This window comes from Branchiostoma floridae, chromosome 10 (assembly GCF_000003815.2).
Source record: "Branchiostoma floridae strain S238N-H82 chromosome 10, Bfl_VNyyK, whole genome shotgun sequence".
In the NCBI taxonomy this organism is placed as follows: domain Eukaryota; kingdom Metazoa; phylum Chordata; class Leptocardii; order Amphioxiformes; family Branchiostomatidae; genus Branchiostoma; species Branchiostoma floridae.
Window position 1 is genome coordinate 15,796,862 of NC_049988.1, and position 25,559 is coordinate 15,822,420.

Sequence of the window (25,559 nt, forward strand, 5' to 3'; positions counted from 1 at the left end):
TCCTGCAAATTGCCCAACTGCCATCAGTTTGGAAATGCATAACTGTCAAAATTTGACAAAGTCAACTTCTACTCAGCACAATGCTATCTCATCCTGACCTGTTGAATCCTTGTCTCCAGTTCCTGTACCCTTTGCTGGTACTGTGTGACCTGTTCTGCCACCTCGCTGCCCTTGCCCTCCAGAGCTCCCTGTAGCCCTGCCAGTTCTTTTTGATGATTTTCCCTCAGCTGTGTCATCTCGGTGCCCCTCTCTGTTAGCTCCTTCTGGTGTGCTTCCTTGAGCTGAGCCACTGTGGTGTTGTGCTGGTCACGGAACTGCTCAAGCTTGGCACGGAACTTCTGCGTCAGGTCTTCCAGCTCTTTTCTACAGGACAAAACACGGCGATCAGAGATGAAAGGCTTTACCCCCATGCTCATGGTGCTTTGTCACACAGCCACACAGACAAAAGTATCAGCACAGAAATGAAACAGCAATGCTGCATTGCGTGCATTTAGGAATTGTAGAAACACACCCACACAGACAGACACAAAGACGTACAAACCAAAAATGATACCTTAATCCCTTGGGGTAAAGTTATGATGTTGGAAGTGTTCATGACATCCTCTTTTATGTTGGAACTAAAACTTAACTATTTACATGTGCAAAGATTGATTACCGTAATTCTTGCTTATCTAATGAAACATCAGAAGGATGATGACTTACACAATCTGCTAATTGACCAGTTTCAACTTTTTCGAAAGTCAGAGTTTCTTTTCAAGGAACTCAGTCACTGTAGCAGGCTCAAAGGTAACAGTGCTATCAATGCTAACAGCAACTGCTGGATGATTTTCTAGGTAACAGGAAGTATGCCAAAAGAATATAGTGCGAATGAACCAAAACAAAAAGCCTTACTTATGAGCCTCTTCCTGCTCCTTCTGCCTGGTCTCCCACTGTTGGATGGTGTCGATGGTCTCCTGCAGCTCTGCCTCATGCTTCTGGGTCAGGCTCTCAAGCTGCTGCTTACCCATCGTCTCCAGGTTGGACGTGATCTAAACAAACAAACAAACAAAAACAAACACACAAAAATCAGTTACCCGCTGACGTGTCTGACGTTAGATCTTTACTGGACTTGTCAAGCATTGTCAACATAGTATCTGCAAACATCATTCAATATCTCTTGCAGGGAGCTAAAATCTATGTACAGTATCATTCTCTCTCGGGGGAGGTTCACTGTGCACCAGGATAGAGGAGATGTGGAGGGAAGGACAACAAAAGCAAAACTTAGAAGCTGTAGAGTTGCATAAAACTAATGATCTTTCGTGTTCATGTCAGGAACTGCAATTTGTTGTTGTTGTGAGCAGGATTCCTTAGAGTATCAGAAAGAAGTCAGAGGTGTAAAGACAGCGGAAGTGTCTTTTCTTTGCTGTTTTGAAAATTGTACTTTCTTTGCACCATTTTACACCATCAATTGTTGTGAGGTACATTAACATGAATTTTGTATATTGTGAGCAAGATTCCTTAGAGCATCAAAAGGAGTCAAAGGAGTAAAGACAGCAGTAGTATCAAGTTTGTGCTGTTTTTTCTCTGTATTTTTATAGAACCATACAAGCAAGATTCCTTAGAGCATCAGAAGAAGTGAGAGGAGTAAAGACAGCGGTAGTACCTCCTCTACTTCCTCCTCTCTCCTGGCCACAGCCTCCAGGAGCTGGCACACAACAGGGTTACAGGAAGGCAAAAGAAGGAGAAATTACAACATCTGGGAAAGAAGGGAAGACAGGACCTTGTACAAGCTGAAGACACTTTGGAGATCGTTTAAGACAGATTTCAAGTTCTTTATCTCTCTCTTGTGAATCACTGTTTTTTTACATTGCTTTAAGACCAAAATTTGTGTTGATTTTCTTCAAAGCAAGAGGATTGGTAAAAGAGGAATGTTTCAAATCTTATTTCCTTCCAAAAAAAATCCACCAAAACTGCAGATAGGACTTTTGAGGGAGCCTAAAAATGATTTATAAACAAATTTTTATAAACGTTTTTCAACAATTTCTTCAGTGAAACTCAAGAAATTCTTTGGTAAACTTCAGACTGTACAAAACCCTGGAAAAGAACATGAAGAGGAAAAATACTATGAAGGGCTAAAATGAAAATGAGAAATGTTTTCTAAGGAAGAAGGGGGAACTATATCAAGAAATTAAGGCTAAGAATCTATTAATTAAGTATACTGGTTTTTATTTTGGTAGTTGGTAGAACAATTCTACACCTAAATCAAAATGCTACCATTCATTTCCGTCCCTTTTCTGTGAAAAGAAATTACAATCATGAGAAAAAATCCCCTTAACACTTGAGACTTCTTCTTACTTCTTCAATCTCTGACTCCTTGGAGCCGAGCACATCTTGAAGCTGCTTGTCTTTCTTAGTGGCCAGTTCTGCCAGCCTGGCCTCCCACTCCGCCCTCTGGGTTTCCAACAGCTGGCCCTGGAAGGAAAAGATTTGGACCTTAAATCTTCAAGGTGCCAGTTTTTAGTAACCTGGACAAATTACTTAGCGTGCATTTTCAAGTTGTTAGCAGCCCTGCCTCCGGAACTAAAAGCTTTGAGTTTGATTCCAGCTGTGTCGCTCACCTGACATGCACGCTTCTAGAAAGGGTTGTTAGACCTTCGAACAATTGTCCTGACACCCCTGGTCCTTCTTATAAAAGCTACTCCCTAAGACATTCTGCCCCCATCTTTAATCTAAGACTGTTTAACACTCACCTTAGCTTCCAGTTGTTGCTGTAGTTCCTGTTCCCGTGCAGACAGTTTTGCCTGCCACTCCTGGTCCTTCTGTAACAGCTGCTCCTCTAGAGCTGATGCTGACTCCAGACCTCCTGATGACTGCTCAACACTGCCATTTGTCTTGTTGTTCTGTAAGGGATTACATGTAGATGTGTATCATACATGACAAAAATGGCAATCTATGTGTACTAATCTTGGCGTAATTTTGAGCAAACGAACTTCTAAGTAATACATACTATGTACATGTATGTTGCTTTTTTGCCCTTTTTTAACAAATTTACATGAAAGCTATTTTCATATCATAGACTTACAATTTTGGAACTCATTGTTCAAAGCCCTATCTTAAAGGCCACCTAAGCAATATTACATTGTTAAAAGTGGAAATATTCTGAATAAGACAGTCTTTATAATATTGACATCTAATGCACTATTTAGCACATTTACATCATTATTTCATAAATTGAGCCGTTAAAAACGGGGCGGGAACGAGTTGCACAAGGATTCTGATCAAGTCCTTATTTTTGGGGGGTACAATAGTAAGGAATATCCTCGTGCAACTTGTTTCTGAGCCGTTTTTAACCGCTCAAAGTATAAATGATGATGTAAATGTGAGAATACAGTGCAGTAGATGTCAATATCATGCAGATGGCCTTATTCAGAATATTTCCACTTTGACACTGTAATATTGCTTAGGTTGCCTTTAATTTTCTGATAATTTACAGTTTTTTTTAAATTCAATTTTAAAAGGAAATCATCTCTTTGATATATGATGACAACTTTGATGGCAATAACTTTGTGTTACAAATTTTAATGTTACTGTATCATTAAAGAATTAAGACACCAAGTCTTTTAGGATACTAGTATCAAAGGAACCCATGGCCATTACCTGCTCCAGTTCCTTGAGTCTTGCCTTGAGTTCTGACACCTCCTTGTCTCTGCCCTTCTCCCCTCCTGAAGACTTTCCTAGTTCTGCAGAAACTACAGGAAAGAACAAGCAAGGTCAGATGCGAGGCCAGTTTTCAATTTTCAACTAATTTATAGCAGCTGCTATAACTATATGAAATAGCCATACATATATACGTATATATCTCCTATAATCTACACGTCATGTGTATCTGACTGTACTATCCTTTTAGCAGGGCTATTACTACAAGCTAGTTGGGCAATAAGCCCTGGTTATAACTTATATGTCATATATACTACAGCCAAAATAAAAGATATTAGAGTTGCTACTATAGAAAGCACAAACACTTCTACTTGCAAAATAGCACCATACCCTGCCACAAACCTAGCAACTACTATTTGTATATCCTTAGCAGCCTACAAAGAAACTTTAGTTTTCGTATTCTTAATTAGCAGCCTACAAAGAAAGCAGGCAGTGCTGGAAATGAGAGTAGACAAAGCTGCTGCAGGATGTCCAAAGGCTTTTTGCAGTGATCTTCTCTCAATGATTAAGAGGGTTTCTAAAAACCTTTTCTTGCTTTTATGACAATATAAACTTCTCAAACAGAACTGATGTGAATAAAATTCAATATTACTGAAATATATTGATGAGTCAATGAAGTTAGTCTAACAAAAAAAATCAAAATTTAGTGTTGGACAACCAATATTTGTATCAACCACAGTGACTGTACACTAGCAAATGAGCCATGTTGCATGTACTCACACAAGGACAGGAGTCCAACGATGGAACATGCAACAGAGAAGTGGTGAGAGTTAGTGGTTACTACTGCAAGTGGTGCGCAGAGTTTCTACTATTCTACAATACACAATGTATGTGTGTAACATCAACTCTCATGGTTCTGCTGGGTTCTTTTAGACCACGACATCTAAACAATAATAAATGGTGAATTCAAAGTGATACAAAGTGGCATAAGGAATTCCCGTGGCATGCACAGTCACTTGAGATATCCAGGTTTTCAAGACGTTCTTAAGAAAGCCTCCATAACACTGTTTTGAGAAGTGGCAGTCTTATGGCATCTCATGCAATGAGGAGAGCTGATGTTACATGTATGTTACTGTGATTTCTAATTAATGCACACACTGTGAAGTTAGTGTTAAGATTTTGTAGTATAATGATAAAACACTTTCTACAGAGCATCATGATTACATGTACAAAATGTATCCTCAACTATTAGCCTTACTGCGACGGGAGCAAAAACTCACAATCATATAGCTTGTTACAATGTGCAAAATGTATATAGGTTGGAGTTTGTAATCATTTCATTTATTGGCACTAAGATACATTTGTACTGAGCATACATGAATTGCCAGACTGCAGGAGAATAAAACTAAAAGATGTTAAGGGTACAGAAGCAAGGTTAGCAGGGGTGGGAATACCTGAACTAGAGTAGGGTAAAAAAATTGAGCAAACATGAGCTAGGACTGTCAACCTGACAATAAGAGCATTACATTAGAGGGTTATGAGATACAATGATCAAAATATTTTGACATAAAACCATCATGATTATAACAGCACTCCCCTATCTTTTGAGCCCGCAGTTCTGTCTTCAACAGCTTAATTTCTTTGTCCTTGGCTTCCAGGTTCTTCAACAGAGCAAGGGCCAAAAACATATATTAAGTGTTAAAATTAACTCAAGACAGTCTGTTCCCCCTCACACCTTCACCTAGTCCCATCTTGTTCTACTTATTTTTTAAATAAGAAAGCCAAAGCAAGAAATGTTAGCATTACATTGTATGTGTCAGCACCAGAGGATACTTTAAGATGAGAAGGACTTATTAGACCAATTTGTAGATTATGATACAGGCAGGTTTGTATCTTCTTCTTACCTCAGCACCTAGACTTCACCTGTCTATAACCTGCAAACCCTCTCATAGATACATGAAAACTTTGTAGAGTTGATAAAGGTACCATATATATATATATATATGTGTGTAACTCTACTTTACCTTTATCTGCTGGGTAACCTGACAGACGGTCATGTTTCAAACTGTAATACTGGTGTTTTGAAAATATTGTAATTTGAAACCATCGTCCGTTAAAGACAACAGATATAACAGTAACCTCATGAACAAAAGTGAACTAGCATTAGATAAATGTAATATGTTCCCACCTGCAGTAAGTCCTGGTGCTGAGACGAGAGCGCACGGCTGGACTTGGTGCTGGACTCCAGCTGCTCGATCAGGTGCCGAGCGTCCTGCAGCTGTCCGTCCAGCCGCACCTGCTCCTTATCCTTCCACTCCTGGGGAAGCAAAAACACTGTGTTATACATTCATGTACATGTACATGTATGTAGAACTAGATTCTGGATCATAGACAAAATTTAGCCTCTACCAGGCTTCGTGGATTGGTGGTCTAATTGTAGAAATTGGACAAATAGAGTCTATAGTATGCTAGGGGAGTTAGCCGGCCAGAAGAGTACATTTCCTCACCACGAAGGTGAGGATAATGATTCTACCGATCCACGGAGCCTGGTAGAGGCTAGACAAAATGTATGAGGTAAGCAGATGATTGGCATAACACACAAAATTGAGTCACATACAGTTTTCTGTACAAACTCTGGGAGTACAGATTGTGTTTGCTGACTCATTGATTAATGATACTTCTTAGTCAGTACTCAAGAGGTAAGTGATAGTGACTTGAGATACATGATAATACAATGTACTACACAGTTTATATTGTATAAACCGAGGTGCCAGTTTGACTGCGAGTTGGATTGTCAGACCTCCAAAAGGGCTTGGGCACTTTGCTGTACCTTTGGATGTCAGAAGAACTACATTGTACTCCAGTCTCTAGCTACATGTATAACATCACCACTAGAAATAGAGGAATTTCCCCCATACAATAAACTTGTAAATACTGTACATAGCATCTGTCCTCTATGTTACGACCTGCAGAAGAATAGCTCCTCATTGAGCTTAACTGGATTGAGAGCACTTTCGATTTCACTTTTGCCATCCCCACCTGTAGCTGCTGCACCACTTGAGCCTTACTCTCCAGCTCGGTGGCCAGTTTCTCCTTCTCACTGGTCAGCTGAGCTGTGCGCTCCTTGTTGTTCTTGATCATGTCCTTACACTTGTTCAGCAGGTCCTCAAGACGACGCACCTTCTCCTTCAGGATCACATTCGTCTTAGACAGCTCTGCAGAATCTTCGAACAAACATTCAAACATCTTGAGAATCAAAAATCAAAATCAGTGGGAACTGACATAAACAGCCAAAATACATGTACCTTTAAATTTGCTGTACTTCTACAAATGTACATTGTAGACTCAATCAAATGGATTTTACTTCCAAACCTACAAAATAATGGACAAAAAAAGGACTTCCAATCTTAGAAATTCCTTCATGTGAACTAGAAAGAAAGAAAAGACTTCTGTTCTTGAGAAATTCCAAGTTTAGTTTCTCTAAACTTAAATATAAGTATTCTGTCTGATACAAGTATCAAGTATCTTTTACAAGTACACATGGTTAGATACATGGTTTGTAAGATACAAGACAGGTAAAGAGATAGATTGTAACAATTTGTTTCCATATTCCATGCACACAATCCTCATCAGTCCACCTCTATATCTAGTTCCAAGTTGGCCAAAATATGAGAAAGCAAGATTTCCTCACCAACAGTGTCTCCGTCTCCTTTGGCATTGGCACTTCCCTCAGCAGCATTCTCCAGGTTTCCTTGTTTTAGCAGCCGAACCTGACAAAGAAAACAAAAAATGTTGATAAATCCAGACCATACTGTCTGAGAATCAACTGAATTTTGTCCAGATCTTGAGATTTGTTCTTTATCAAGCCTTATGATTTCACGGTGGTTTTATCTTTTTTTCAGTGACCTCGTAACACATGACACAGCAAATATGCGTTTTGTAAAGAATTGTTTCAAAAGTTAACTTCAAACACACTGATAGATATCAGCTGACAACAACCTTGTTTCCCTTCTATCCACGAAATTAAGATCCTGCAGAGATATAGGAATTTACAGTATTCCCTTTCTGTAACCGACCTGTGTTTGCAGAACACCGATGAGTTCATCCTTCTCTTCCAGGTTAAAGCGGAACTCTTCCTCCAGATGTCGTTTGGCCTGTTGGTCAAGAGCTGCTGCCTGAAAAATACAGAAAACTAGTTCTTTAAAAAAGTTTAGGCATTTATTTCATTTCAATCTTTTTTTAACAAGATTGCTCAATACAAAGTAATAAGACCTCTTCTGGCAATAGAACTTTCAGGTATGTTTGTGGGTGACTATGCTATAGCTAGAGGATTGCAGTGAACATTGCTTTTGGTGCTTCTTATTCAGAAGAGAGACACTTAAGAGAGTTCCATAGTTTTCAATACCGTGGAAAAAAGTTGTTGCTGTAGGATTGCTGCCATCACTATGAGTACAAAATAGTTTACTTTTTCAATAAACTGAAACTAGAATAATTTAAGACTATTGTGCTATAAGAAAACATGGCTTAGACAGATTATAGCCACTGCCACAGTGACAATCAAGTTGCATTTTGATGCCAATTCTGGATGAAACATTGTGCACATTTTGTACTTAGAGGCAAACAGTCACCAGGACAATAGAACTTACAAGAACTATGGTTCTGTAAGATGGTTTCCTTTCTCCATATTGCACCAGAACGTAGAATAGTGTGAATTACTGTTTTTACCAAAAACAAGTCTTTCAAAGTCTAAATTTAAGCACTTCCCCTTCAAGCATAAGCAGAACCATTCCAACAGTGGTTTATTGATGTTATTCCCCTCAAAAGAGAAATGCTACTCCTCTCCTCTCCTCTGGCTTTGTCTTTGAAAAGAAAAAAAAGGAACTAGCATCAAGTATCAGTGTTGAGGTTTTGTGTTGTTGAGATATATAACCTGGATAGAGGGTCATCAAAGCACCATCTGTACAGGAACATGTTCCTGAAATCATTTTGTGCAGGTTTAAGGACAGAGAAAGGTGCAGTGGAAAAAGCTACAACTCAGGTATGACTGGTCAGCTTTACTAACTAATACAATGTCCTTACTTAGATCTAACATCAGATTGTAAAACATTTTTGCCAGTAGTAAATTGAACACATCATGTATAATTATGATCCCATGTGTTTCCTGATATAATTTTTACCTATTATCTAATGGGGGTATGACTCGTCACTTTTACAAATAGCTGAAATGTACTGCTCAATGAGCCTATGTGCTTCTACCCTGGGAGCCAGACAGGACCGGGTAGCTAGCGAGTTTTGTTCGTGAGTTTTGTTCGGGGAGCCAATGGAGTTTAAGCCCGAAGGGCAGGTGGACCTAATCAAGCTTAAACTCCCCGGGGTGCTAATAAGAGCTCGGCGGGCCAGACTATCTTGGGCCACCGAATAAACTGTCCTACCTGCCCGATCTCGGATGGCCCCCTGGGTAATGTGCTTCCTAATGATTTCAACATTATTCCATTGTACAATGGCATGTATCTTCATGTACCTTCAAAAGAGACATACTGTTCCAGCTGTCATAATCAAGGCTTTTTAATGAATAATCTTGTGTTTTTTTAATCGCAGAACCCAGTGATCCCCAGCAACTTCAGATATCTGTGTAGCTGAATTCAGTTAATGCCAAGATTGTAAAGATCAGAGGTATACATGTACATGTAACTTCCATCCCTCTCCTAAATCACGTTTTCTTGTCATTTATGCAATAATTACTAAAAGTATGCAATTTGAGTTGTCATTATCAAATTTTCAGTAGCAAGTTGCTGTATGAGCTCATATAGCTACATGTATCTATAGCTCAATTAAAGTTTAAGAAGTATGCCACACTCAACGACATATTTGTTTCAGAATACTATTCATGACAACCTAGCATAAAAGAAAAACTTCCCTTTATGCCTTGTCCAAAGATAAAAGAAAGATTATTAAAAATGCTAAATGTTTCCAACAACTTCTGCTTACCTGAATTTTGCTGCTGAACAATATAAGGCTACTTACAGTACATTGTATTTCTATGTTTGCAGATCCAGAGATTTCAAAGCTTCCATTTTGTTGGAAAAGTGAACTGTTGCTCGGACTGTGAAGGATCAAACCAAACAGGTATGACTTTCAGCACTACTAATCTACATGTACATGACTGTACAATGTGTACATACTTGTACACTTAGGCTAAAAAAACAGAACTACACTTAAGAAAGGACACTTTCCAAAATTCTGGATATAAAATGTTTCTTAACTTCTTATTCTATTAGGATCAGTGAGTACAGATTACGTCCACGTTACTGCTGTATATAGTTACCACACACTTTGAAAGACAGTTTGGGGCAGTAAAGTAATTTTCTGGCAAACCTTTTTACAGAAAAGATGCCAACTTGCCAAGAAATCATTAAATTCCTGTCACCTGGTCCAAATGTTTAATCTACTAAAATGATGAAATAAAACCTGCAATCTATGACATGATTTTTGTAGAAGATATGTATTGTGGTGTATCATATTGATCTAATCTGTTTTGAACAGGTAACATGTCCAACAAGGTGCAGAGGATGCTGGTTCTTCTACTGATCGTCCTGAAGGAAACTGAACTGACTGCAGCCTGCAGCAGCAGCTGTTCATCAGTCTGTGACTGCAGTGGGTTAGGCCTCAGCAGTGTTCCTCAGGACCTGCCTTCAAATATCACTACCCTTAGCCTGGCTAACAATAACCTCTCAACAATAGGGCAATATGACTTCTCCAGATATATGAGTTTGGAAATATTAGATCTCAAAGAGAATCATATCTCCCTGATTCACGACAGTGCATTCCACAACTTGACTATCTTAACTGAGATGGACCTTCGTCAGAATCAATTGACAATCCTATCAGCTGATATTTTTGAGGCACTTGGTAACCTGAAGACCTTGTATCTTTCCTATAACAAATTGACCAACCTTTCCACTGACACATTTGAGGGAGTTCCTAACCTTCAGCATTTGTCTATTTACTCTAACCAATTGACCAGATTCCCAGCGAACATTTTTGTGGGGTTTGGTAACCTACGGTACTTGTATCTTTCGTCCAACAATTTGACCAACCTCTCAGCTGACATGTTTGAGGGTCTTGGAAACCTGCAGTACTTATCTCTTTACTCTAACCAGCTGACCAGACTCCCAGCTGGCATATTTGTGGGACTTGGCAACCTGACAACCCTGTATCTTTCCTCTAACAAATTCACTAACCTCACAGCTGACATATTCGAAGGACTTGGTAACCTGAAAAACTTGTATCTCAACTCTAACCAGTTAATCAACCTCCCAGCTGACATGTTTGTGGACCTAAGTAACCTGCAGAAATTCCATATACAAAAGGACCAGTTGACCAGTTTGTCTGCTGAAGTATTTGACATACTAGCTGCCATTGAGACTGTTAGAATTGAAGACAACCCCTGGCAGTGTGACTGCAGGATGCTTCCCTTCAAGCAAAAAATGAACGGTTCTTATGCATTTGAAAATGAGATCATATGTGCTGGACCTGGTAACTTCACAGGAAAAAGCTTACTACATGATGTAAATCCTGAAGATCTGACCTGTGAACCGACAACAACAGCCCACTCCACCCTTCTTACCTCATATCCTATTCTTCAGATGCAAACTTCAACATCAATGTCACCAGCATCCCCTAGTGACTCTACATCTAGCCTGTCTATGGTCCATACTTCTTCTCCTCTCAGTCCCTTTACTACAGGAAAATCTACTTCAACACTACCAACAGTGCTGACAACCAATGCTGACTCCACTTCAGACCTGTCTGAAGCTACCACTTCTTCTGATCAATCCAAACAAACATTAGCAATAACTGCATCTTCCTCAACAGCAGTAGCCAGTACATCTCTTGATAGAGAACACTTCCAGTCAACCATGACAGAAAGCAATGCTGCTCCTTCTTCTGAAGCATTCTCTCTGACAGTCTTCCTCAGTGGCTTTCTTGGCGTAGTGGCTGGACTTTTCCTCTTGGGCATTGTCCTTTTTACATGGTACATGTACAAGAGAAGAACAAGCAATCCTCTTGCAGGCCCAAATCCCAGTGTAGTGTTCAGAAACACAAACACCACAGCTTCTGTCACAATCAATGCTCACGACCAGACAATGCATGACACTTCACACACAAATGAGGCTGAGTACAATAATGTACATGTACTAGGTATGCAATCAGGAAGACCACATACACGTACAGGCCATGGGGAAAATCTCTACAGTGTGGAAAGAGGTTATCCACGTAAAGTTCCACCACCCTCCCTTCCCCATAGAAATGAAGCTGGTCAGCAGGTTTACTACCAGAATGAGTCAGTACAAGCACATGGTGCTGATACAACTGACAACCAATATGAACTTCTAAAGTGGAAGTAAACAATGATGATTGTGTTCAATTTGTGACTATGGTTTTACAGTGAAAGAACTTACTTGTGATTCATAACTTTCATACAATGTTGAGTGCATGTTGATGTTAAAGGGGCTATTATGATATTCTTTAAAATGAATGTGATATCACCATACTAGTAACTGTAACTGTTATAGATGTTATGTCCCATTTTTTAAAAGAACTAGCTTGTTTGAATGGGTCAGCACAGTTGTACAATGGTAAAGGATATTGATATAACAAATCAACATGAACCTCTGAAGTGAGAGTTAAGATTTATGGGATTTACCTTGTGACAGTTTTATGATGAAGGAACTAGATTGTTTGTGATTAATACTATAGTAATAGCTTGTTACAAAATCAATTCCCTTAATTGCTCATGACATATATAATGATTTACTTGTAATAGTTATTAGTTGCTTTCATGAGGTACATGTACATACCATTTCTGGGGAAAGAAATAACTTGTGTGTTTGAAATAGCCTTTAAATTTTGTAATAGAATAAGGAGTTTATCACTTTAAACTTTTATGCTGACAAAGGAACAGCTTGCTGTGATGAGTATCTTTTTATAAACAATTCTAATGGTAAAAAGGGGAGTTTTAAGTAGCTTAGGGTACCATGAGTTTTAATTATGTTTAACTAGACTTGAATTGTATAAAATCAGTAGTATGTTCATGAACTTCAGTCATTGTGAAATATGTTTGTGGCAAACAGACTCCGCTTGGCTTGAAAGTTTTGGTAACAAGGTTAAATATGAATAAACCAGATGACCTGTCTTGTATTTCAGATCCTCATTTACATAGACAATGCAGGGATTTTGACCACTTTCATATTTCCTGGAAATGTCATCATTAATTTATTGCCGTTTCCTAGTCAAATGTACTTTACTGCATACATTTCGTAAAGTCTTTTTACAGTCACAACTTGCTCACCTCTCTCATTTCTGAAATTCTCCTCAAGCTCTTGTCCTGTGCTTCTGTTAGAGTGTTCTAGTGGAGGAGAAAGAAAACAAGCACAGTTGTTCACAAAACACAGTCAAACTTCAACATGTTACAGGGTATATTTGCTACCTACAAGAATGAAACATATGTCACAAAATATATTCACACTAATTTGCAGGCAAGGATAGGAAAGTAAAATGAAGTCAACATTTTAACGCATGACCAGTTTGTATCTAATGAGGGCATTGCATAACTGGCTCTCCAATTCAGCCTTACAATGTGTATTCTTCAAGTTCAAAAATGCAAACGTTTGAATACAAACTTTAGGGTATGTGTATTACAAATTATCAACCACCACCACCTTTTCACATTTAACCATCACCCAAGTGTGATATAGAACCATACATGCGTTTTCCTCTATGGTTGAAAGCATGCACAACAAACAGTATTAATAAGACTGAAAGAAAACCTGTCATTATGTAGTGCATAGAACATTAAAGACGAAGTGTTAACTTTGCAGCAGAAAATACAGAGATACTAGTACATGTATAAAGCATAAAGATAAGGCATTATAAGATTATTTAACAAATGTACAGTGTTAAAAATTACTGTTCTACTAAAACAGACAAGCTTTTGAAACAAGAAAAAAACAGCCTTCAAACATAACTTTTAGTATAATGAGGACAGGGGACAAGATCAAAAACAGAATAAGGAAAGTGAGTTCCGTCTAAAAGTGTAGGTTAAAACACTGCAAAAAGTTCAAATACATTGTATGCGTAATGGTAATACACAGTTTAAAATAAACAATAATTCAAATCCCTTGCTTTGGTAATTGGATTGAGAAGGGTAAAGATGATTTTGTTAACTGTAAATCAGGGGGAAACGGGAAAAGGTTTTACTGGCTGGCTGTCTTAAGACTTGCATATGAAACATCACTATGGATAAATGCACCTACTCTGGTGTTTCTTCTCAAGAAAAGGTACAAATAAATATCTATTTCATACCTTGATCTTTTCCTTCTCTTTTTCTTGATCTCTGTAGGCAGATGCCATCTGAAGAGGAAAATAAAACTTGTTTTCAGCATTTCCTTCCAAGTTCAATTCTGAATTTTGACCCTTTAATTCTCCCAAGTCTTTCCCTTACCTGTTAGTGTTAGCCTTTTGACAATGATTCTAACATTTCCATAAATAATAAGATTTAAGATTTGTGCATGTGACATGTCTTATTATTATATCTAATATAAAGCCAAACATTACTTAAGTATTGTCAATATGAGTTTGATTTGTGTTTGGCAATCTTTCAGAGCTACATGATTGTTGGTTAAGCAATTTCTTAGCTTGTCGCTGAAGGTTAGATATCCAAGTAATAATATACACCAAAAAGCAATTACACAAGCAACTGGATGTGATATTTGAAACAGTTGCCCTTTCAAAAATTTGAATATTTGTATAATTTTACATTTGGCTAATGTCTTACCTCGTTGTACTTGCCCCTGTAAGCAGTCATCATCTTCTCCATCTCCTTGAACCTTCGGTACAGCTCCTCCTTGTTCATGGTGCGGAGGCTGAAGGAGGCCTCCGAGTCGAGATCACTCTCCGCGTCCGAGGGCGCGTCGCGGTTCTTACGGCCAAACGGAAGGCTCTGGAACATCCCCGCCAGCGAGTTTATGGATTCACGGGACTCTGTGCGAGGCAGGGGCTGTTGAAGAAAAGATATTCAACTTTTCTTTCAAAAAAAGTCAAACCTGTAACGGGAGGTGCCCCAACACGGTACGCTTTTTCTTGCGCTCAAACTCATGGCGCTCCATCGCTAGTTGCCTGAGAGTGGTCAAAGTTTGATGACTGAATTTTTTACACATAGATTTGAACAACATACTTGAATAAGAAATGCATTCATGTGGTTCATGAACCTTTCGTGCTGCGTGTTACAAGCGGCAAACACTGTGAGACAATTTCGTGTATGTAACCTTCCAATTTTGTGCTACGCTGGACAGTGTGCCTAACTCGGTACGCTTTTTTACATTTTGCTCTCTTCAGAAGTAAGTGGTAAATTTAAGTACACAGAAAAAAATTAATAGTATTATATTTTAGATTACTTTTAACAGTAAAATCGTGACTGTATGTACTTTCTGTCTCATATGAGGAAGGCTGTACCTAGAACAATCCAGCTGATGTTTTTACGGACAATGGGCTGAATGCACTGATTGTGAATGCCCGACTAAAAAAACCATTACGAAAAAACGACACCGCCAACATCAACAAAACTCTGTGTGATTATATGAAAATATCATATACATCTCTCTATCAAGTCTTATTTTCATAGACAGCACGAAACATTTGTTACAGTCAAATAAATCTTTGGAGCGTTCTTTTGTCTGCCACCTTCACGGCCACACTCCCTTGGGAGTACAATGGTGGCAATGTTTATGTCGCTTCCTTTTGGTTGCTTTTCTTCTCAACAAACATTTGAAGACCCATATCCATAGTGTTTTATGGAGCTTTATTTGTGTGTATCATGGCAGTTGTGTGACTGCTTGGACGAGTTCGTATAGTTAGCGACACGAGCCGCCAATACGCAGAGGCCGGTGACCGCAATGATTCAGCACTGTCAACATTACTGTTAGAATTCTGTTTTTAAAAAACATGAAGTAAATATGTTAAAGTATACTTGGAATGCAAATTAAAGCTGTGCACGGACTTGGTTTATTTACTTTTGTAATCAGCATAGTCAGTGGCAACAAACACGGTGTACTTATGGATAATAAGATCAGCAAAAAATCCGTACCGTCTTAGGACGGGAACCGTCTTAGGGCGGCCCCCGTTACATGTACATGTGATCGGCTATAGTAAGCATAAGGACCACCTGGACATTGGTACACAGTCAAACCTGTACAAGTGACCATCTCTACATAAGGACTACATAGTCATTGACACACAGTCAAACCTGTAGTTGTGACTGGCTCTACAAAAGGACCACCAGACCATTGATATATAACTATACAGTCAAACCTGTACAAGTAACCACCTCTACATAAGGACCAGCTGGCCACTGTGGTCACTTTTTGGTGGGCCGTTAGATAATTTTTGTCGTCGACACAAGCAATATGAATCCTAGGCCTGTCTAACACAGCTTTCTGACTCAATACTAAGAGACACATATATTCAAGTACCATGCATATGTAAACTATATATTCATCATGTTGCATTTTCAATACATGAGAGTACAATTTAGTTACCTTTTCTGGCTGTGGAGTTGACTGTGCTGAGTGCTCGGCATCTGAGTCCACATCAGAAGCTCTCATCTGAGGTTTAAGTCAAGGAAAGAGTTTGGTTATACACATGTAATCAGGACAAGTAGAATAAATTGTGTGTTGGTTTATTCTGTCAAGGGCTGACAGAATACTGCACCTTCATGCTAATTATGATATCTATGATTCTCTCTGCTTCATGTAATCAATAAAGCATTGGTACATGTAGCCAAACAGATACTTAAGTATACTATGGACTAAACAAGTTCATTGTATACATAGTTGGTGACAGAAAACAGCACAGCAAAACACACACACACAGGTACAAACCAAGTCAATACACATACATAGACACACATGTAATGTTATGTAAGACAGTCTCAAACCAGCTTTTTTTATTTGCAGAGAAGTCAAAACGATAGGCCGATCTTTAATGTCCATCAGCATCAGCAATTCAACCAAGGACAGCATAGTAATTAACAGTTTGAATATTAAGAGAGTGTCTGAATGTCCATAAAATATTTGCAGAATTCTTTTTGTATCAATGTTGCATTTCTATTATGACAGGGGTTGGTGGAACAGGCATCCTCTGTAGCAATTGCTAATGCAGGATATTCCATTCAAGATTTCATTTTAAGTAATTTCACACAAACATGATTTTATGGATGACACGATATTGGATATGATGGTGCATAAGAAAATATAATGTGTTCTGAGGTTGATCTTTAAGTTTAACATATATATGTAACGTTAGGCGTACAGTTTCCTAACTCAATAACAATTTCTTTTATTTTGTAGCAGTAGTACTACTCGCAGTACAGTCAAGGTGCACTGTATGTACCAAAAGGAGCTTAACCCATTTTACTTTTACAGTTTTAGCCCAAATACATGTGTTCCGAAATGTATGAAATCATGTTTGTTGGCAGTGTATAGTCAAAGCTGTACAAGTGACTACCTCTACATTAGGACTACGTGGCACTTTTTGGTGGTTCCTTAGACAGTTTTCTTCTTGATACAAGCATATTAAGAATCCTGTCTATTGTTAGCCTGGTATCCAGCCATAATATAGCTCCCGGGTCTCTTCTCTCCTCTTCGTAATTGCGAAGAGGAGAGAAGAGACTCTGGAGCTATATTGTGGCTGGATACTAGGCCAGTCTATTGTGGCCATATAGACCAATTTCATTGCTTCCCTGAGTGCTTTTCTTGGGCAGTTTTGACTGTTATTGTACCACACAACACAATGAGCACAGCACATAGCCAGTGAAAATAAACTGACCTTATGAGGGGGTAACATGTAGCTGTTGGACCCCTTTAGAGCAGTGAGAGAGGACAGAAGGTCAAGAGCAGCTGACCGCATGCTGCCATCGGCCGCGGGGGCTTTGTCAGACTGGACAGAGCAGTCCATGAACAAATACAGACATGCATAAAAATGGGTCAGACTTAGAGACAAGGAAATACATTATATCTGTACATGAGCTTCAATGTTTGGCTGTAAAGGTAGGTGGGTGAGAGTGGTCCACACAAATATACACATGCAAGAGAAAAGGAAGAGATAGTGGGGTTTGTGACAGACCAAGGAGGTTCAATTTGAAAATAAACCTACTTGGATGGACAAAATGTTCTGGTTTCAATAAGTACATGTATATTGTCTTGTTACAACAAAATGAAATATCTAGAGACAAGTATAGGCCAGTCAGAAATACAGACATGAATACACGGGGTAGAGTCATTGATACACACATTTTAACACCAAGATCATTTCTACTGTACATATTATATAGTATATCCATGTGATTTTATGGACAACCCTGATTTGTGACAACTTATCCTTGTGACAACTTGTACAGAATCAAGAATTTGTAATTTACACTGTCCATGTACAAAGATAGTATTATGTAATAATGGTCATGATCATAATACTGTTAAGATAGGAAAATGGCCTTCAACATCAATAAACTGAGAAAACTGTTTTCCCAAATTTTATTCTTCAAAGGATGCCATCCACAAAATCAGCTTTGTGTTGCCTAACCATATAGCCGCAGTACTAAAAGCTGGTATCTTAATCTCAAGCTAAAACTCAAGCTATCAATTCTATACTATAGACTATAGAAGCCACTTATTTCATACTATCGGTGTTAGCTCAAATCTAGTTTACTATTTGTATGGAGATTCTGACATTATGTTACAGTGGATTCCAATTATTCGTATTACGCCTTTTTGGATAATTCGGGTAATCGGATAGAATTACAAAATCCCAAAACATTTGCCATTCATTCTATTGTTTAGAACATCGCAGAATTGGATAACCCACGGTCTCAAACTTCGGGTTTTTGGATAGAATTACGTCAGGTCACACAAATTAACAATTGTAAAATATGCCCTAAAACTTACAAAATGAGTCCAAAGGTAACTAGTAAATGTATGTATAAAGGCGTAAAGCCATGTAAAGGACCGTAAGAAAGTTACATTCCACAGAAAATCTAGCCAATAGCGCTGTGCTAGCGTGCGAACATTTGGAGTTAGGCGCCATTTTGTTAGGTTGCCGCAAGGCATGATGGGCGAACGTCATTGGAACGTCAACACGCTTTTGAGTTCATATTTCCCCTTCAGACAATGTCTAAACTTGGTTTACCCTACAAAAATGTGTTTTTTTCATATCCACTGTCTCATTAATTGAGCTGATTTCGGCTGCGCTACGTAGATTTACAACAACGCACGTAACGCAACAGGGGTGTGATTTCGCAATGACCTATCTTGCGCATTGAATGGCGGGATATCTCAACCCACGCGCCGCCATTTTAAATGTTTTGAACGTGAATTTTTTCCGTCTTCCACCGCGAGAGACGTAAATTTCAGAGTAATTTGTGGACACAAGTTGTAGACAAGAAGGTGAAGAGTTTATCACTCTCCAATACCGTTGTTTTAACTTAAAATTATGAAAGTAACGTCATATTCTCCGGCATACGAGCGGAGCCATGTTCGTCTTTGTTTTGGCATGCCGCCAAATTGCCGACGCACGGCTGTGCGAGTCAAGCGTACTTTTCCACATGTGCATTTAGCCACTGATTTGAACTCTTTATTAGATCAAGCATCTCACAGAAATCGCACAGTATCGGAACATATGATTAAAGTTTTGTAAACGGAGTTCCGTATCGTTAGAGTGGTAACCTCTATGAGCGTCTGTGTGTTATGTTTGCGTATTGGTTTTCAAAACTACACCCCTCCCCAACCAATGCCGCTAAAGCTGGTCATATAGCCAACTTCGGACTCTAGAATAGGCCGGATAATTGGATAAAATGCCCAGACAAATAGGCGATACAATAAAGCGGATTCCACTGTACTATATAATTGTAGGCATCCACATATTTCATTACTGCATGTTCTGTGTGAGGTACTAGTACGTCAATGAAGGTGAGACACCCAAGTAATAAAATACTCCAAATAGCAGTTATACTCAAGCAACTTGATATGATTTTGGTACCTTTAAGGACTGCGAGTTATTTTCCATAAAAGCCTTCTACAAATCACTCAACATTTATCAGCAGTAATCTTACACCTAGCACTTTCAGTTTATTTTCACAGTGCCTACCTTGGTAGGAGTCTGGTCCAGCCTTCGAGGCGTCCCAGCTGACCATATCGCAGGTTTCCTGGCCAGGGGGGTGGCTGGGGACGCTGCATTAACGCTGGCGGGGGGAGTGTGACTTGGACTGTCCTGGAATAAAAGGAATATTGGAAAAATTATTAGTACATTAAGCACAAGTTACTGGTGTATATGTATTGTGCATTTAAGATGGTGTTAAGAGTACAATGTAATTGATTCACATAGTATCAAGATCAGAATAGGATTGGATATCTTGGTATGTACACATGTAGCTAGTTCATTCTGGACCTGAAAAAAAAAAACAGCATGTGAAGTTGAGATGCAATGTTATGTCCAATACACGTCTATAGCTAGAGAGATAAAATGAAAAAATGTTACAGTTCATCAGGTTCTGTGTGTTTCACTGTTGTAGGATTACCAATAGGCAATATTGCAGGCAATCATACAGACCTGGAAGGAATGGGGGCTAGTAATTCTGGTTCAAAAGATTAGTGAGCAATAACTAGAATTCTGCCTGCACCAGTATTACTAGTAGTAGGCATACACTGTGCCATAAAATCCTATACAACTGCTCGAGTAACTGCTACATTTGTATTTGGCATATCGTATAACCTGGCACATGACTGGGAGATACAGATAATAGAGGGAGGCAGTTTGCTCAGCGGCATAGTGCCCCAACGACCACCCCCAGTCAAGGGACCCGTAAGCGGTAAGTATTAGCTGGATGTTCTACCTTCATCAATGTGATACAATCTATAAAATCATTATACTAGTTGAATCACATTCTGCACATCAACCAACCTCACCTCCAGGTCCCACAAGAGATGGGAAGTTTCAGACATCACACCATATGTTTCCATGGCTCAAACAGTTCTACTGATCAGATACAGCCACTCACACTCACAGACCCTACACACACTGCTGGCAATGCAATCTATTTGATTACTGCAAAACGGATTGATCGAATGGAATCACCGCCGCAAACAGGTGACGATTTCCTACGTAGTAAGGAGATTGAATGGAGCAGGACTTGATTAAGTACAGGATTATATAGCTTCAACCACCTCCAACACAACATAATTTATAGTACTACCTTGGGGAAAATACCAAGTTGTCTTTGCTATATATTGTAGCTACATGTATTTAACTGTTTATATTCTACAAGCACATTCAGTAAAATTTGTTTTACCAGCATATTTGGTTGACTTTTTTGCTGTACAGTCGAATAACTGTAATCGCTACGGCTAAGTTCTGATGAATTTTCCTTGTGTAAAGGCATTAGTGGGATAATAATGAAGGAATATGGACCCTGGATGTCTTAATCATGGATGAAATCATTATCTCCAAGAACTTAATGACTTTATTAAGTCTATATATGTAAATCATCCATCATGTCAGTCAAGTGCATCCCATATAATATCAAAACAATCATTTGACTAAAAAAATGCTACAATAAAAGTGAACTCAATCAGTTCATACTGTCACAGTTTGTCATCTTAATTTTTCTGATACAAAACTACTACTTGGGATTTTGAAATGACGAGCTGAGAAGCAGCAACAATACTACTTTTTTTTCATTTCTAAATAAACTGTCAACTTAAATCAAGTCCTGGGCAGACACATTGCTATCTGATCCAATTTTCCAATAAGCATGATGGAAGCCTCCTACTGGTACATGATGCAGTGCGTCATGCTACCTGTGTCCCACCCACGCAGTCATGCAGGATTACGTCAGGACCAGTCTCGTTTGTCAACCTTGGGGAGATTCTCATTAGCTTTTATTGATTCAGGGCTCGAAATACCACCTCGCATATGCAGGTTAGTGTAGGTAAAATTGGAGCTGTGCAGGCATTTCTGGTGCCTACCTGCACCTAACCTGCACTGGTCCATGTAGTGAGTTTTATATATAAATGTCATTTGATGTAGGTGTATGTGGATTGTTATAAGCTGCATTGAATGTTACCACCTATAAAATAGTATAAAGTATAAAAGAAAAAAATAACAATGGTTCCTGAACAATTTTAGTATGATCCGTACTTCTTCAGTAAAGAGTGGTACAGGTAGAATTTGTCTGGTGCAGGTAACTTTCAATGTTACCTGCACCAGTGCAGGTATTCAGAAAAAAGAATTTCGAGCCCTGTGATTCTATCCTCCAAAGGACAGGAGGAGAGAGTCTGGCTGCTGTGAAGTGGGAGTTGTCTTACTGAGATGTTCAAGATTCAAGATGACTTCATTAGTTCGTCGCAGTTATAACACTGAATTAAAAACCAATGTACAAACTAAGGTAATAAGATACGCCAAATACATGTAGCAATTACTCAAGCAACTGGATATGATTTTGGAAACGTTAGCATATCCAGTTGCTTGAGTAATTGAGTAATAATTCTATACTTTAAACAAAGGAGGTTATACATAATAATTTGTGATGAGCAATAGGAATTTGTGATCTAGAATATCATAATTACAACCAAAAAACACAATATCGCAATTAGCAATATGGGTTTGTTTGCCTCGCAACATCTATTCCCAGGGCTGTTACACATTATTGGATTTTACTTAAGATATGCTGCTGAATGTACGTAAATCAATGATTCAATGTCATTTTAAATTTGTGTGGGCCTTTAATCTATGATTGCAGAAAAGCTGTATGTTACCGGCTGATATATGAATTCTATACGATAGGATTTGATACGATCTGACAACATATCTTGCCTGAGGATGTAAGAATTACTAAGTAATTTTTAGTAAATAGGAGTTGAGGCAAAAATACTGAAGGCAATGAAGTGTGATCAAGTAAGGGGGAGAAGATTTGTCTGGTAAGAAATGGAAGATGCTCATACAAATTAAAATACACACATGTCTGGTGACTGGATCATCTGTTATACACTAAGTTGGTGAAGTATTTTGGAGTAATGTGAGGGGATGAATAGACGGCATTTTGTGAAACACAGTATATAGTGAGTATAAGCTTACATCAAAATGTTGGTAAAAATTAGAAGGGTACATGAAGGATTACTATAACTTCTCCATGTTATAGTATACAGCTTGTACAGTAGTAGTGTTTAGAGAACTCAGACACACTATTGCCAGACAAGTGCGGAAATTGATGTGACTAAGATGAGAGTTATTTGGCACAAGTCTCTTGAATGCAGTTGTAACATTTCTACATATGGTTGCAAAATGTATGTGGTCAATGACTCTATCACAGTGGTGTGGCTATTAGCATCTCTACTTCTGAAGGCTTCTACTATAAATGTATTATTAAAGTTAACTGCATTGTGTGGCGTAATGGTTATACTTATAGTGCTTGCCAGTCAAGGTATTACAGGTTCAAACCCCATGCCCAGATGCTGTAGCATTGGAAATGGCACACGCAACAGATTTCCAAAATGAGTACATAGCTAAATCTGCTAGGGACACTTTTCAGATGCCACATTAATTACCCGGTACTAGGAATTCACATGTTTGAGGAGAGACACACCTCTATCAAGCATGTTAAAGATCATCATACTTAATAACAAAAGGTTTGAGTCTGTTCACATTTCATATGTCGTACATGTATTAGTACTGCGTTTTGAGCCCTAAAGCCCAATGAGGTGTAGCATAGAATATCATAATGAAGAAGAAGAATAATTTCTACCACACTTGAATGTAATAAATTCCACTTCTGAGATTGATTTAAACTTTGGATCTAGTAGTAGACGAAGCGGCGAATCCGTTAACCAAAGAAATGAATTGGTGTGGCCAAATAGATGTAAAAATTAGTATTTTAATGGATGTAAAAAAAAAAAAAAAATCTACCTCCCCGGATTCGAACCGGGTGCATTGGTTTAGAATGCGTAAACTTTACCACTACGCTAGTGCGAACATGTTGAAGAAATGCCTGTTTTAACAGGTATAGAAATGTTTGGCATGGATTGAACAGGTCCGTTCATCTCAACATCACAACGGCGACTACACTGGCCAGAAGGCATTTTGCGACTGCAAGTCGCAAAATGCAAAAAATATATAATAGTTTCATGAGGGAATTCCAAATTGAATGGAACAGTGCCAAGAGTCAAGTTGCAACTGCAAAGTGCAAGAGACAAAATAATCATGAGATTGTTGTGATCATATAAAAACCAGTCATTCTTAAATCAACTCTGTTGGTGAATAAGCCCAATACCCACCTAAATGATTTGAGTGCTAGGATATCTTACACTAATATCTGTAGATAGACTTCTTGGGCATATTCAAACTAACTTTTAACAGACACTTGTTGTAATTCTCTACAGAGTAGAGTAGAGTAGAGTAGAGTAGAGTAGAGTAGAGACAATCAAACTACGGTCGAAAATATAAGAATCCGTGCAAACAGCTGTTTCTTAAAGCAAGCCCTGATAGCACACATCTCAGTGGGCGAAGTATTGTCTTCATTTTGTTCACAAGGGAATTATAATAACACATTAAAATGTGATGTTTATGTTGTCTGTGTTAACGCCCCCCTCCCTCTTTAGAACCCCCTCCCAACTTGTGCCATTCTAAAACTTCATATCTCACCGATTCTCCTTTCGATGGTGAAGCACCTGACAGCAACCTGTTCACCGGAGACTTCCCCGCCTCTTCCTCTATCTTGTTTTTCAATTTCCGGAACATTTCGGTAGTTAGTTAAAGAAAACTGTCTATCGAAAAGTGTAAAAACCAACCCATCGGCTACGTGTAGCGTTTACAACGCATTGTGGGTATAGAACTTTACTCTTTGACCTTTAAACCAAGATGGCCGCGCCCATGTGAAGTGAGGTGGGTTTTGTTTTCATCTAAAAATTTACCAAATTTTACATCGTTCTGTGATTTTTTCCGCTAATCAAAGATATGCTGATGACATAAAGTCTTTCAGAATAAGTTACAATTCTCTAAACAGTTATCGCTTGCATGAGGGTCGCTATAACTCCTTTATTATGCTGTTGTCGATATCATCTGGTATATACGAGTAGAGTCGAGTACCAGTAGAGTTCAATTATGAAATCATGAGCTAACAACTTTTCAGTGATCATGGGCATCTTAACTGTATTAGTATTGTTGTCATATCCATTCATGACCCGTTGGATATATTTGTCAAATGTCATAGCTTTTTTTCTGTCATGTTTATTAATTAATTTAGTAGAAGCAAGGAGGTTAAAAGGTCTTTTTTTAACCTCCTTGGTAGAAGTAAATCATATTTACTACTTTTCGTCTTTCAGATTCATCATAATACTTCACAGGCTGGACAACTGTGTATCCAAAAAGAACTTGAAGAAGTAAAGAAGAATGAGGTTGAAGGAGTTGGAGAGTTATCTCCAGGATGTGGAGACGTTTGAGGAGCCCAAGGTTCTGTTGGAGCAGTACCCAACATCTCCACATATAGCAGGTAAAATATATAGTTTTACAGTTGAAGCTAATTGTTCCAACACAAAGACATACCATAAATTTGCTGTCAATTTTGTCGAACTTTTTCAGATGTATAATTCACTGCGCAGACATTCCGGAAGTTGGAAGTACGTATGATGATGACGTCAGGAGGGAATTGTTAATGGAAAGAAGACAAAACCTGCCACTGTTACAGTTCAGTGAGGGTTGAGCGTCCTATGTATGTACTAGTATGTGGCCTCACTGAACTGTGACGGTGATGTAGAGCAGATGATAACAACTAGAAGATATCCTAGCTTGTATTTCTGTCCGATGTCATGATGATGAGTTGA

At 38.6% G+C, this 25,559-nt stretch overlaps 2 protein-coding genes and 1 long non-coding RNA gene across 3 annotated transcripts in view; 2 read left to right on the forward strand and 1 right to left on the reverse strand.

Annotated features, from left to right (window-relative positions):
- Positions 1-83: 83 nt before the first annotated feature.
- LOC118424960 (golgin subfamily A member 4-like) lies at positions 84-24,599 on the reverse strand. The gene is made up of 17 exons (XM_035833769.1): positions 24,382-24,599; positions 19,834-19,956; positions 17,521-17,631; positions 16,233-16,298; positions 14,474-14,695; positions 14,002-14,049; positions 12,989-13,045; positions 7,713-7,811; positions 7,328-7,406; positions 6,676-6,860; positions 5,825-5,953; positions 5,234-5,297; positions 3,637-3,719; positions 2,730-2,879; positions 2,335-2,451; positions 892-1,028; positions 84-363 (listed from the first exon to the last, which is right to left on the reverse strand). The coding sequence occupies exons 1-17, from the start codon at positions 24,475-24,477 to the stop codon at positions 84-86; spliced, it is 2,046 nt and encodes a 681-aa protein (XP_035689662.1). The 5' UTR covers positions 24,478-24,599.
- Positions 7,893-10,650, forward strand: LOC118423881. Its single transcript, XR_004832131.1, has 4 exons — positions 7,893-8,674; positions 9,235-9,309; positions 9,687-9,762; positions 10,180-10,650. It is a non-coding gene; the product is annotated as an uncharacterized LOC118423881 (long non-coding RNA).
- A 478-nt stretch (positions 24,600-25,077) lies between the features above and the next one.
- The window catches only part of LOC118424378 (rRNA N6-adenosine-methyltransferase METTL5-like), a gene marked incomplete in the record, with an annotated part of 6,855 nt that continues 6,373 nt past the window's right edge, over positions 25,078-25,559 (forward strand). Inside the window, 1 exon segment of the mRNA XM_035832931.1 lies at positions 25,078-25,220. Within this exon segment, the coding sequence (XP_035688824.1) occupies positions 25,129-25,220 (92 nt within the window).

Excerpts from the sequence above, each read along its gene's own strand:
- LOC118424960 (XM_035833769.1), bottom strand. The coding sequence starts at position 24,477 with ATGTTCCGGAAATTGAAAAACAAGATAGAGGAAGAGGCGGGGAAGTCT. Across the intron at positions 17,632-19,833 it reads TGGACCAGACTCCTACCAAG|TCTGACAAAGCCCCCGCGGC; the intron begins GTAGGCACTGTG and ends TGCTCTGTCCAG. Across the intron at positions 13,046-14,001 it reads AAGAGAAGGAAAAGATCAAG|AACACTCTAACAGAAGCACA; the intron begins GTATGAAATAGA and ends CTCCTCCACTAG.